Below are 14376 nucleotides of genomic sequence, written 5' to 3' on the forward strand. Positions count from 1 at the left end.
CTCCAGGGCATGAGTTTCTATGTTTCTATTTCTCTTCTCTGATTCTATGGCAAAGGAGAGGCAAGTTCTCTTTGGTCCCAGCAATGGCATAGATTCACAGAAATTCCCTACAAATGTCGGAGTCTGCCTATATCAGACCATATTACCTGCCACTGGTGTTCATTTTCTTCCAGCACACTGTCTCTGTCACAGATCATCTCAGACCCATAGCAACCTCTGTAAGCAGAACGGTGGGAGAGGTCACTCTGGTGCTAGACTGTCTATAGAGATAGACTCAAACTGCTCACCAACATGGAACTCGCACCCCCACATCCATCACCACTGAATTTGCTTCACTGAAGTCTAAAGGAGTTTAAGAAAGTGTAACACATATTGTGGGGCCAGACCTGAGGAGAATAGAAAGCAACTCTAGAGTGCAAAAAGGCATAAGTCACGTTAGCTTATATCTTCTTCAGGCATCTCCGTATGTAACTTACACCAGTTTAGACTCCCTTACATATAAGTTAACGTAAAATGGGCTTAAGTGAGTCCAAGTGTAGGGAAGACAACATTATTAAAGGCATTTTACACATTGTCTTTGCATTGGGCCCTGAGAGTTGTTTGTACTTAACCTGCTCTGGTGCAATAGCTATGCATACAACTGCTTTGATGCCTTCTGTCTGTGGTTTTAGCTGTATTGTGACTTCCTGCTATCAAATCCGAGGAAGGAGAAGCTTTATGTTCCTCTCTCAGTGGAAGGTTTGTAATTCTCAATATGGAGGATGAAGGAAAATGTAAGATGGTTCAAGCCAGAAAAGATACAGACTTACCTGTGCCTGTAGATGCTGTTGTGAGATACTACATCAAATACAGACATGTATACTACACTCCATTAAAATATGTTAGATTATACATAAAATCTGGTAATTGGCTCTCTGTTAGCTTTCCAAGCATCTCCTCACTTTGTTCTCCAGTCTGTTCAGAGATCTCATTCCTTACAAGCATCACTTAAATCAATGCTTCTCAAAGTTGGGCCGCTGCTTGTTCAGGGAAAGCCCCTGGAAGTCCGGGTCGGTTTGTTTACCTGCCACATCCACAGGTTCGGCCGACCGCGGTTCCCACTGGCCACGGTTCGCTGCTCCAGGCCAATGGGGGCTGTGGGAAGGGTGGCCAGCACATCCCTCAGCCCGCGCCGCTTCCCGCATTGGCCTGGAGCAGCGAACCATGGCCAGTGGGAACCGCGATCAGCCAAACCTGCAGACGTGGCAAATAAACAAACCGGCCCGGACCGCCAGGGGCTTTCCCTGAACAAGCGGCGGCCCAACTTTGAGAAGCACTGATTTAAGTGACGCTTGTAAGATCTGTTTATTGAAGAAGTTTGCCCATCCACACTCTGCACATCTGGCTTTTGGAGAACCCACTTTGAAGTTAGGTTTTACTTTCTTGTTAACAGCTTTAAGTAGATTTACCTTTCCTCAGCCAGGTTTTTTTTTTTTTTTTAACCTCATGAATCTGCTATGCCAGGAAAGATAATTTTGTTACTTGATAGATCTTTAGTTGGAGAACCAAAAAGGCAGAATAAAGTTAAGTAACTTGCCTAATGATGCGCCAGGAATCAAGAGCCGATGATCCAACTCTCTAGTCCAAATTTGCTGAGGGTGAACTCTGGTCCCCAGCATGGGGAGGGCATTTTGTAATGAGGGATTGAAGGAACATTGGTGATTGACTTGAGTCTATGGATCACAGCTAATTTGCATATAACCATAACTATCCTCTAAAGTAAAGATAAATTCAAGTGAAAACAGATGTTATGGTTGTGGAAATCATTCCTGAAAGATTAATAGAAATTGCTGAACTAGGCCCAAATCCTGCAATTTCATACATCTGAGGAGATTGCTGCACCCAAAGGGAGCCCTGTTAAATGCAATGGGGTTGTAAGCAGGTGCAGCAGTCCAATTATGTGCAAGACGTTGCATGATCTGGGCCATAGACTGCAATCAGGATTCCCATAAAAACACACACAGTTCATTGGCTTCGTCCTGACCCTGCAGTTATAGGAAAAGGCAGCCACTGAATGCATTGCCAGCTTCTGTGCTATTGCATCTGGCTCTTGGGCTGTACACTGAGCACCTCTGGAAGAGAACCTGTTATTGGTGTGAGTGAGGAAAATGAGGCTGCCCAGGGACATCACGAAGGCCAGCGTTTTCAAATTAAGGACCGAAGCCTACGCTTAGGCATCTAAACAGAAGTGCTGAGCACTTGCAGCTCCCACTGACTTCAGTGGAGGTGTGCGACTCAGCAGCTCTGACAAACAGGTGCCTACATTTGGGCACCTAGTTTCAAAGTTTAGTCTCAGATAAAGACAAAGAGGGACTCTCTTCCCCTAACACAAAGAACAAGTTTTAAAATATAACAAATAAATAGAACTAGAAGAGCCTACACTAAACTCCTTTGCCTGGCCACTTCCACAAAGAGCAGTCCTGTTCTAAGCAACCTGATTGCCTAGGTGTTGATTTTTTTCTACTCTGATCCTATTGCCCTGCTACTGAAGACAATCCCATCCTCTGCTCCTGCATCAGAGATGTGGCTTCTATTCATGGGTCCTGAGGTAGGTGCACCAGCTTTTCTGCAAACTAGCTCTTTAGACCCAATACCTCCGTTCCAGACCAGCAGATGATGGATTGAGCTACCTTACAGGCACATACATCCTTGTATTATTTTTTTCTAAAGGGGAAAAAAGAGGAACATGTGTAAATGGAATGACTAGATTCAGAGCAAGTCCACATTTAGAATGTAGGTGAAACTAAAAGTGTTGGAAGATTTAAAAATTACAATTTTGTGAATGAATGCTGGAAAAGACACAGCTACATATACATGGAAGGAACACCATTAAAGGGTGCACTGTATCATAACATTGTGCTGTTCTGCATATGTAAAGAAAAAGGAGAACTCAGCATTGTTTATGCCATCCATGGGCAGAGATCCAGAAGCGAGCTAATGAATCTAGAATGCTTGTATAGAATCAAAATCATGTGACCTGACAATTAGAAAATATCTCTTTTCAGCAAAAGAGATCTGCCAAACAGTTGAGAATAAGTCCATTCTTCAGAGAAGGTGAGTGAGAATGATAAGTAATGGGGTGAAAGTGAATAAAATAAAATTTAGATTCAGTGTCGGGAAAAACTGTTTTAATGATTAAACGGGTTCCTTGATGAAAGCCCCACTACATGAGTCACTTAAAACCTGGATACAACAAGGCATTACTGTAGGGAACAATCCTGCAGTAGTAAAGAAAAATGCCTCTCCTTTTAGAATCCTGTTCACTCATAGATCTCAAAGCACTGTACATTCATTCTTATTTTACAGAGGCAGAAAGGAGCTAAATGATTTGCCAAGATCACACCATGATCGGTAGTATATTCAGGAATAGAATCTAGATTGGCTGACTCCCTTCCCTGTACTCAGGACACCAGACTGCAGATTCATCAGAGGAAAGAGATTAGTAGACATAATACTTGATTCTGAGATTACAGTTGAGTAAACAGGTGTGAGATCAGATTCAGAGCCCCAATTCAGACAAGCCCTTTGGTATGTACTTAAGCCAATGGAACTACTGTATGTTAAAGCACATACATAAGTATTTTGCTGGATTGGGGCCCAAGATCCTAATTTTTTCATTTCTAATTTTCAATTAAACTTGGTTGAAAATGGAAAAACGTTGTGAAAAAGTTTTTATTTTCTAAAAGATTTTCATTTTTGTAGAGTTTAGAATGGACTCATTTCCATTCAAATATTCGTGATTTTTTTTCAGCTTTTAAAAACTTTTTTATAGAATTTCTTTTTAGTCAAGAATTTCCATTACACATTATTTTTTGTTGTTTCTTTCTTCCTTTTCTCTTTTCCTCCCTGCCCTTTTCCCCCAATAATTTTAGAAAAAAAGGGAGAGGGGAAGGAAAAGGATATTTACAAATAAGAGGAAAAAAGGAAAGAAGGAAAACCCAAACTCTGATAAACAAAACCCAAAAGATTTTAATAAAAATTATCAATGTTTCACTTCAAAAAATTAAAAATTTTGAACAAATAATTTGCAAAAAAATGGATGAAAAAAACTTAAAATTGGACTGTTTGAATGTTTTTAACCCATAAAAAGGCTATTTTTTAAACAAACAACCCTCCCCCCCAAAATCTTCAGACAAAAAGTTTCCCTTGACTATTTCCAGTCCCATGAAATTGAAAATATTTGGTCCTAATCCTGCAACTCTTGCTCATTTGAGTAGTTTTATTAAAGTTAAGGAGTTACTTGCATAAGAAGTACTCAAATGAGCAAGAGTTTGCAAGATCATGCTCATGGGTTGTACTGTATAAGTAAAGATACTATATGTAAAACAGGGAAATTATCTCAGCAGCAAAGTGAGATGAAGTACCAAGTGCTCTTCCTCATCACCTTATTTCAAAAAAGTTAATAAAAACCTTCAAAATAAGACCTACAGTATTAAGAAGAGTTGAGAAAGCAAAGTTTGTACAATTTGGAGAACAACAGCCAAGGAGACACTTGATAATATTTTATGAGTCCAATAAAAAGGATGTTGTAAGCAAGAAAGGAGTAATCATTCTTGCTTCCCCAAGATGACAAGACCAGAAGTAACATGTTTAAGCCACAAAAGAGGATAGTTCCAATTCAATAGTAGGGGAAATGTTCTAATCCAAAAAAATCAATTAGAGGAAGGAACATCACTGGAAATTTTCAAGACACGATTTTATAAGTAGCTGTTAGTCATGGATTAGAAGAAATATTAAGATATGGTCACAAAGCAGGGGCAAGGCTGACATGACCTTCCAGAGGTCCCATCTAGTCTATGTGATTCTATGAATATTGACTTCAGATTAATAGTGCAGAGCTAGTAGCATATAACTGATTGAGCACTTAATCCAGTTTTTCATTTTGAATCTTGAAAGAGAGAAACTCAGAGTCGGTAAACCAGATATAGCTAAGAGCAAGTGGTATACTGAAATAAACCAGATTGTAAATACTATACCTGCTACCGACTACAATCAACCAGAAAACACCACACACGAATTATTGGCAGCCACATTGTGACATTTAGAAAAGCTATATAAGTTATACCTAAAGTTAGACAACTTTAAATTATTCAGCCCTCACAAAGGTGGACGATTGCTTCTCATTATGACCAAACAATCCCTCTAGACTGCTTATATGTAGCAAGAGTAATTTATGCACAGCCAACAGAAAAGTAAACATGTAACCCTAAACAGACAAAAATACAACCACAAACTATAGTTTGTGCTACATTGTGGATTAGGGAAGATTTTCATTTTTGGAAGGGGAGAATATGTATGCTATGTTGCTCTGTTTGGCTATGTCCATCACTTTTTGCATGATTGCGTCCCTCTGCCATCACTGTCAACCATTCAAAAGAGAACCAGATAAGTTCATGGAGAATAGGTCCATCAACGGCTATTAGCCAGGATGGGCAGGGATGCAAAACCATGCTCTGAAGTGTCCCTAGCCTCTGTTTGCCAGAAGCTGGGAATGTGCAACAAGGGCAGGATCACTTAATGATTACCTGTTTTGTTAATTCCCTCTGAAGCACCTGGCATTGGCCGCTGCTGGAAGACAGAATACTGGGCTAGATGGACAACTGGTCTGACCCAGTATGGCCGTTCTTAACCTATTGGTTTCTGAAAGTGGAGAATAAAAAGAAGGGACAGATAATAAGACACAGAAAATATCATAATGCCTCTTATGTAAATCCACATCTTGAATACTGCATGCAGATCTGGTCATCCCATCTCAAAAAAGATACATTAGAATTGGAAAAGGTATAGAGAATGGCAACAAAAATGATTAGGGGCATGAAACAGCTTTTGTATGAGGAGACATTAAAAAGATAGGAAATTTTCAGCTTGGAAGAGAGATGACTTAGAGCAGTGCTTCTCAAAGCAGGTCGCCGCTTGTTCAGGGAAAGCCCCTGGTGGTCTGGGGCCGGTTTGTTTACCTGCTGTGTCTGCAGGTTTGGCCGATCGCGGCTCCCACTGGCCGCGGTTCGCCGTCCCAGGCCAATGGGGGCTGTGGTAAGTGGTGCGGGCCGAGGGATGTGCTGGCCACCCTTCCCACAGCCCCCATTGGCCTGGAGCGGCAAACCGCAGCCAGTGGGAGCCGCAATCGGCCGAACCTGTGGACGCGGCAGGTAAACAAACCAGCCCGGACCACCAGGGGCTTTCCCTGAACAAGCGGCGGCCCAACTTTAAGAAGCACTGCCTTAGAGGGGATGTGATCAAGATCTATAAAATCTTGACTGGTGTGGAGAAAGTGAATAAGGAAATGTAATTTACTCCTTCACATAACGCAAGAACCAAGGGTCACCCAATGAAATTAATATGTAACAGGTTTAAAACAAACAAGAGGAAGTACTTCTTCATGCAACACATAGTCAACTTGTGGAATGCTTTGCCAGGGGATGTTGTGAAGGCCAAAACTATAACATGGTTCAAAAAAGAACTAGATAAGTTAATGGAGGAAGGTCCATCCATTGCTATTAGTCAAGATGCTCAGGGATGCAACACCATGCTCTGAGTGTCCCTAGTCTCTATTTGCCAGAAGCTGGGAGTGGACGACAGGGGATGGATCACTCAATGATGGCCTGTTCATTTTGTTCATTCCCTCTGAAGCACCCGGAATTGGCCACTGTTGGAAGACAGGACACTGGGCTAGATGGACCATTGATTGGTCTGACCCAGTAGGCCATTCTTATGAGAAAATAATTTTTTGGAAATTATACAGAGGCCTCACAAAACTTGCTTCAGCCATGCAGCTTATGATTTAAAAAAATATTGTGTGCCACATAAAGGACAGCAATTTAAGGTCCTCATTACTCTGGTTTCTCTTATGGCAGTGTTGCCTAGAGCATTGGCGTGGTATTCAGGAGACCTGGGTTCTATTTCTGGCTACATCACTGGCCTGCTAGGTGACATCAATTTCCCCTATCTGTAAAATGGGAATAATAATACTGACCGCCTTTGTAAAGTGCTTTGAGATTTACTGACAAACAGCAGTATATAAGATCTAGGCATTTTTATTATGGCTTCTACTAAAGAACACAGTATAAATGGATGAATTCCAGCAACCCATCTTACTTACTTTAAAAGAAGATGATCACGGACTAAGAGGAAGGGGAGTACCTTAGAAGCATTTCAGGCAGAATTGTTTCAAATAAAAAAGTTCCTATGTGCAATATGGTATCAGAGGTAGGGAGAAATATATGAAAATATTGCAAGAGAGAGAATTCATATTTTTGGGAAAAGAAACACTTCAGTTGGAGATGTGGGTGCCCAGGGTTTCTGTAAATCAGGCTAAAAGTGTCTTAAGTTGGGCACCCAAACGTAGAGTCACTTGAAATCTGACATCACTTTAGAAAATGTTGGTCTCAAATCCCAAACATATACAATGTGGATTGTTAGCTGGCATCCTGAACTGGCATACAAAAGCATTCTGGCAATTATGCCCATCTAACAACATGAATAGGACGAGGCTGGCCCAGAAGTCAGCATACGTTTGTTGCCACGAACAAGCTGACCAGCATAAGTCATCTGTTCAGAGGAGCAGTAACAAATGCTCTGCCGTCTGTTCTAAGACACACCCTGTGATGGCAGAAAACATGGCTAACGATCCACCATGATGTATGTTGCACAAGTGTTTCCCCTATAACGGTAGCACCTGGCCCTTAACTGGGCAAAAATGAAGCTGCTTAGAAGAGGTCTGGATTTCCCAGTGCTATGTGCTAAGTGCACCTGTGTATAAAGCAGTGAAATTTTATCTCCCAGCACAAAGGTATTCATGGAAGGATTCATCCTAGAAATGTCCCTGTGTTTCCAAGATGAGAATAGCAATTTCCTTTAAATGTTTGCCAAAAATTAATTTCTGTAGAGTGGAACTTGCAATCTTTTAATATAACAACATCAATTTCCTCCAACATGCATATAGTTCATATCTAGATCTATTTCATAAATATATTTTATGAAAACATGAAATAGCTATACTTACCAATTATCTTCAAGTACTCATTTGTGATCGACTCCATCAGTTGAGAGATAAAAGATGATACCAACATAGGGAGTTAAAGACATCCTGTTTTTATAAATGGGAACCCTGCATGTAATACTCTTGTGCCTTACACAAATAATGTACTCAGGATTCCCACTCATGGATATATGCAGTAGAAAAGCCAAAGAGAACACTTCCCTAATGCATACATATGCCTCTTCAAAATATCAAAGAGACTTCATTATTAGTGAATGAAAGGAAAGCAATGGAGTACCCACCAGTTCAGTTCCATCACCTGGAACACTAGCTTCCAACAGCTGTTTTACGACCATCATAAAGAGCCTCTTAGGTTAATCCTTACTTCATTTCTATGTTAGTTTGCTATGTAGTTGAAATCAAAGGGATTATCTAAATGTGACATGACATTTAGCACTGAGCTGCTATGACACAGTAATTTAGGCTTTTCTCTGTAGCTTGTACCCACCATACAGAGATATATGACAAAAACAACAAAAAACAAAACAAACACCCTTTTGAAACGCAAATTAAAAATGCAGAGTAATTTGGGGACACTATCGACTTGAAAATCATATCTGTCTGGAAATATTGTATCTGCTATAGTTACAAGTCACTACTAAACTGATTATAACTGCATGAATTAGGCGGAATTATTTCCCCTCTGGTGTTTTTACTGTGGTTACTTTGTGTATTTGCAGCATTTTATGAATAGTCAATTTCACTGTATAGGAAGTTAAATAGTTTCCCACTACTGAAAAAGGCCTTTATAAACATAAAGAGGTGAGCAGAACCCCTCTCCAATAAAAATAATACTTTTAAAAAAATTCATGGAACATTTTATAAAGGGTGTAGCAGAAATTGGTTTTTTTTTTAAAGAAATAATCACTTTAAAAAAAATCAAGTTAACATTGTCCCTCTCAAGTGATTATACACAAGCAAACTTAATGTTCATCCAGCAATAGTTTTTTTCTCCCCTGGGGACTGAGTTTAGAAAATCAGTGTTCACATCTGAAGGCTAATTATGCTTAAACTTTGTTTTTCTTTAGTTAGAATCATCTTCTTAAAATAATGCTTAATAAATCTTTAAGAATGTTAAAGCCGAAGTGACCAAGCAGGTATGTGCAGAAATTAACCTTTTTATTATATTATATACTATAATAGTAAAGTTTGTTTGAAGTGCATGAATAAAAAGTTAGTGAAATTACAGGAGGAATAATCTATATAGCAATAATAGGTGCATTCAGTGTGCATCTGACAGGAAAAAAAAAGTTCTCACTCATTTTGGCCTAAAACTTTGTGTTCAGGTTTCCAGGATTCTGACATCAGAACCAAGATAACACTGATTAGAACCATAGGGCTTTACAATAAAAGCTAAAATATCGACCATATGATGGCAAAAAGTCTTTATTTTGTTGTTAACGTATTCTCTTCTAGCTACTCTCTGACGAGGTCGGTGGTGCTGTGGAGGAGGATCTCCGTCTCGACAAAGATCGTGATCTCTCAGCACTGTAGGCAACATGCTTGTCGTAATTTTGTATCTGAGCTTCAAGAAAATCCCTCTGTTGTTGGCTGATTGTCTGGCTAATCAGTCCTGGGAGAGCTTGAATGCTACCAATTAAGGTTTCCAGTTTAGTTTCCAGAGTAACAATCCTCTTCTCAAAATCTTCACTTCTTTCATTTAAGTCAGAAATCAGGTCGTACATGATGTTTTGAGTCTGAAAGGAGAGGATGCAAGCAGAGCTTTAGATCTGGTTTGCAAACATTTCAGTATGAAGTGTTATTCCAGTAGGGTTTTGTTTTTGTTTTTTCCCCTGCCCTTTAAAGTTGGTACTGAAAGAAAAGGTCAGCATGAGTGGAGGGCTGATGATACTACGACAAGCACCTGTCTCATGAAGTAATTTTACTCAGGGCTTCAGTACAAATCCCTCCTTGGTGCAACATTCAATGAAGTTAACATTAATTCCTTAATGAAGCTGTTTTAATTTCAAACTGTTGATGATTTGGGTAAAACAGAAGACCTTTCAGAAGTACAGAGATTTAGAAATGTGCTACCTTAATATTGGATTTATTCAACAAGTGGAAGAAGTCCAAAGGTTCCACTGTATATGGGATAAATTCTGGAATTTTTATCCTTTTCTATATTTGTGTTACATGGATCTTCATACTTCTAAGCGGTATGTTCTTCCTTGATCAGCACATGAAGCTCTCATTGGTGTTAATGGAGCTCCTTATGCCGACCAAGGAGAAAATATACTTTTAAAAGGTACAACCATCCCTCCCCCCAGAAAACAAAAATATAAGTGATAATACAAGTGATTTGGTAATACAAAGTGCTTTGAAAATAACCACATGCTCTATCGTAAATATGAAGCATAGAATTTTTATACTTCATTTTCACTGCTACAAATGACGGGTCTACACTGGGACTTGTTGAATCAATGATGCTTAAATGATTAAACAGAGTTTAATTTATTTTCAGAGTTCACTAGCTTTATGAGTAAGCAGAACGGATATCCCTTGACAATTTGAATTTAAAAGTACATTCATATTTGCATGGTTGTATTGCTAAATCTCTTTATTTATTTAAAATATATACATGTCTCGCTTAGTGACATATGAAGTTCAGATTGAGCAGCTGCTATGTACACATATGCGGATGTGAAAACTTGTACATTTTGGCCTCAATCCTATAAATCTGATTATTATTCCCTACAGAAAGCACATAATATAATAGAACTTTGCACCTGAATCACACATTTCATCTGAAGATCTCAAAGAGTTTTAAGAAGTTTAATTAATCAAGCTTCATAGCACACTATCAAAATAGGTAAGTATTGTCCCTATTTTACAGATATGGACCAGAAACACAGATGTAATGTAACTTGCCTAAGGTCACACTAGCAGTGCTGGACATGAACCCAGAACTCCTGAGTTCCAGTCCCTTGCTGTAACCAGTAGGTTATGCTTCCTCTCACATCATATGTAAATATAGGGAAGAATGTACTCTTTCACATATATACCATCACACAAACATGGCCCATTCCTGAAAGAGGCTAAACATCGGATCAGGCTCCTTGTTATATGCATTATACAAGGGCTTTGCCTTTTTTCTGAAGTATCAAGTATTTGCCATTTCAGACAGGATGATACTGGCTTTAACAGAATTTACCACAGCAGATAAGACAATTGGTCTATTTTCCTATAATGACAGACTGAAGAAGAATGTGTATGTGTACCTGTGAACTACAGTGAAGAGATGAGCTTTTTATTCTGAATTCATTTTGAGAAGATAAATATTAATTTACAAAAGAACAAATGAAATATTTGATAATTGCCTACTAACCTTCGCAAGGTCCACCAAAGTGTTTGCTTGATCGTTCAGTTTCCTTTGCTCCATTTTTACACTTCGTAATCTAAAAAGGTGGAATTTGAGGTCAGATATGTTTTTTTCCAGCTTAGGACTTCTAAAGAGCATGCATATAACTTACAAGAACAAATAACTGCATGGACAATGCCTTGAGTACTTTGTGTAAAGTCAGATCTGGTTATGTGTCTGGTACAATGAGAAGCATGCTTCCTCAACACCGCAAAAAAGAAAGAGCAAGAAAATGTGATGTCCTCAAGACTATTATTTGTCATGGTTAAAGTTGAATTCAAAAAGGGAGGTAAAGGTTTACTCATACTGTATGAAAGAAAGCCAAAACATTCCTTAAAGCCTCAGTATCATGACAAGTAGATATAGGAAGAGAAACAAAACAAGTCAGATTTCATCAATAATGTTATAACAGTCAAGAATCTTCCTATACCTACATGACTAGATACAGATATTAGCCCTGTTCAGTCTGAAATGGATTGGGTTAGAATGTGTTTGAACCTGATGAAAACACAGTGATAAGTGAGTTTCTTTTTAATTAAAAAAAAAAAAAAACTTTTATCTGACCAGCAGCTAAATAATCAGAATACTTGTCACTATATTAATTTTATTGTCCTACTGAATTTAACTTGCAACTTACCTCTAAATAACAATAAATTTCAAAATATATATCAAACACGTTTTTCTGAATTATGCTGTTAATATGTCAGCATGAAAATGTACTGCTTAAACTACAGCATTGTAAAAACTCTTGTATTTTTTTCCTCTGGATGCCTGAGTAATTGAATTAAGTTAATTACAGTTATGCACATACATTGAGAGAGGGAATGCAAGCTTTCAGTTTCTCACACTGTTCTAGGAAAAAAAAAATCAGTATGCTTTGTTAAAAGGCCTGTATTTCCAACAAGGCCTATACAAATGGACAATTTTAATCAACGATTTTGTGAACTCAAAAACAGTGAGAAGGAAAAAAATCCTCATTCATTTGCTAAAGTTAATTATATTACCAAGCTTTATTGCAAATGGTAAACTGATCAAACACACCAACTGACATAAATGTGTTTTTTTGTTGGTGACAGAATGGGTCATTTTATAATCTTTTACTCAAAATACAAGATTTGTTTTGTATCACAAATATAAATTTCAGTATATAAGAGTTACAACACCTCTAACTTCTGATTTCTCATATAAAAAAAGTTAGGGGCCTGAATCTCTTCTCACTAATACTGGTTTTACCCTGGTTTAAAGTCACTGACTTCAGTGCTCCTGGGTTACACAGCATAAGTGAAAGGAGAATTAGGCCTAAAGCCAGGACAATTTCAGTTTTACAGGTAGAGAATCAAAACTCTAAGGGCAAAATTCTACCGTCAGTGAGATTTTTGTGATTAATTCCATTGTTGAGCAGATCTCTCCATATGATCAAGGCTACAAAACTTTTCCACATTCTTCCCTGTCACAAACTCAGGTTTCCAGATCAAGCTATGGGAGTGGTTTGCAGATGTACTCATCCGCAATAGGTTTATGAGAGTTTAACCATTTAAGTGTGAATTGTTTGCTAAGGTGTTTCATTTTAGCTGACAAGCAGAAATTGGGCTACTAACCACATCAAGAGTCCTAATGGATATTCTTAAAAAACACACTATTTTCAAAAAAAAAAAAAAAAAAAGTCACACCATATGATACAAATGGAGAAATATCATGCACTCTAACTAACATGCTAGACATGTATGCATAATTAGGGAATAGATTCCTGTTCAGTGGCAATTCTTATTTTTTGGAAATTTCAACAGAATGAACTCAGGAAAGCGACTCCAGTTGCCATTAAAATACTAAGAAACATATAGGAGCTGGAAGTATTATTCTGTGTCTCAAGTCAGAATTTTTATGTAACCAAAATACTTCAGGAATTTTCCAAAATCCACAAGAAGTTATCAAATGAAGTTTGTATTTGGATCTTTACATTAAGCAATTAATTTGTAGAAACATATTGACTTCCAACTTCATGCTTGAAAAAAAGCTGTGAAGAGTAAAATATCCCACTGAAGGGGTGTAATAATTTCTGTTCCTGAGGTAGGAATCAATTGTTTTCAGAAGACTGACATTCAGTCAGTGTGCTGGCTAGCTTCCCCTTTTGGGGCAAACCTAAAGCTTCATCACCTGAAATCTTCTGAAACATTGTTGGTGCACAAAGCTGTAGCTAAGCCCTTTTGGAATATGGAAAACTCCTGAAGAACATGAGTTAAACGTCACAGTCCAGAACAGACTCACTCAAGATACTTTTCAGAGATAAGGATGTACAGATTTGACTGTAGAATTATACCCTTAGTATTTTGTTGTGAATTTATTCAAACAATTGAAAAGGTACATATACATTTTATTTTCTAGCTTAACACACTATATATTGTGGACAATCCAATTGTCAATTCTTTACACTTCAGCACACTGGACTAATCTTTGTGCTGACTAAAAGCCCATGTAATTACATGGATAATGGAACAGCAGAAATACCAGCTGACAAAATTTGGCCTAGGGGCTGCAAAGGTACAGCTATTACATACAGATCATTCTTTAGCTGCAACAGCCAGATTAAAAGGAAGTTGGCAGATTTTATTTTTTTCTTAAAATATGGATATTCCAATTCCTTCCTTATTAACTTCACTTATCACAGCAAAGATCATGATTTTGGATCACATTTTCACAGCAGCAATCAGACCATTAAATTCACAAATAAAAAATCCATTTGTTGCATGCAGACAGTGGTAAATTCTGCAAATTTGAAAGGAACAGCTCATACAACTTACTTCCGAGCTCTATTTTCATTTTGTTGAAATAAAAAAGACAAAACAAAAGAAAACAATCTTTAAAATATACTAGAACAAAACAACACAGGGGGGTGGTGTTCATAGGCACACAGTGGATTCAATTCAGCAGGTCCCATGGTTTC

General features: G+C 38.1%; 1 protein-coding gene across 3 annotated transcripts in view; it reads right to left on the minus strand.

Moving 5' to 3' along the window:
- Nucleotides 1-9179: 9179 nt before the first annotated feature.
- The window catches only part of KCNN2 (potassium calcium-activated channel subfamily N member 2), a 101568-nt gene continuing 96371 nt past the window's right edge, over nucleotides 9180-14376 (minus strand). For all 3 annotated transcript variants that reach the window (XM_054032889.1, XM_054032890.1, XM_054032891.1), the window contains 2 exons: nucleotides 11403-11472; nucleotides 9180-9774 (listed from right to left, as the gene is read on the minus strand). In XM_054032889.1, the coding sequence (XP_053888864.1) occupies nucleotides 9490-9774; nucleotides 11403-11472 (355 nt within the window). In that variant the 3' untranslated portion in view covers nucleotides 9180-9489. The remainder of the gene's footprint in view (nucleotides 9775-11402; nucleotides 11473-14376) is intronic.

This window comes from Malaclemys terrapin, chromosome 6 (genome assembly GCF_027887155.1).
Source record: "Malaclemys terrapin pileata isolate rMalTer1 chromosome 6, rMalTer1.hap1, whole genome shotgun sequence".
In the NCBI taxonomy this organism is placed as follows: Eukaryota; Metazoa; Chordata; order Testudines; family Emydidae; genus Malaclemys; species Malaclemys terrapin.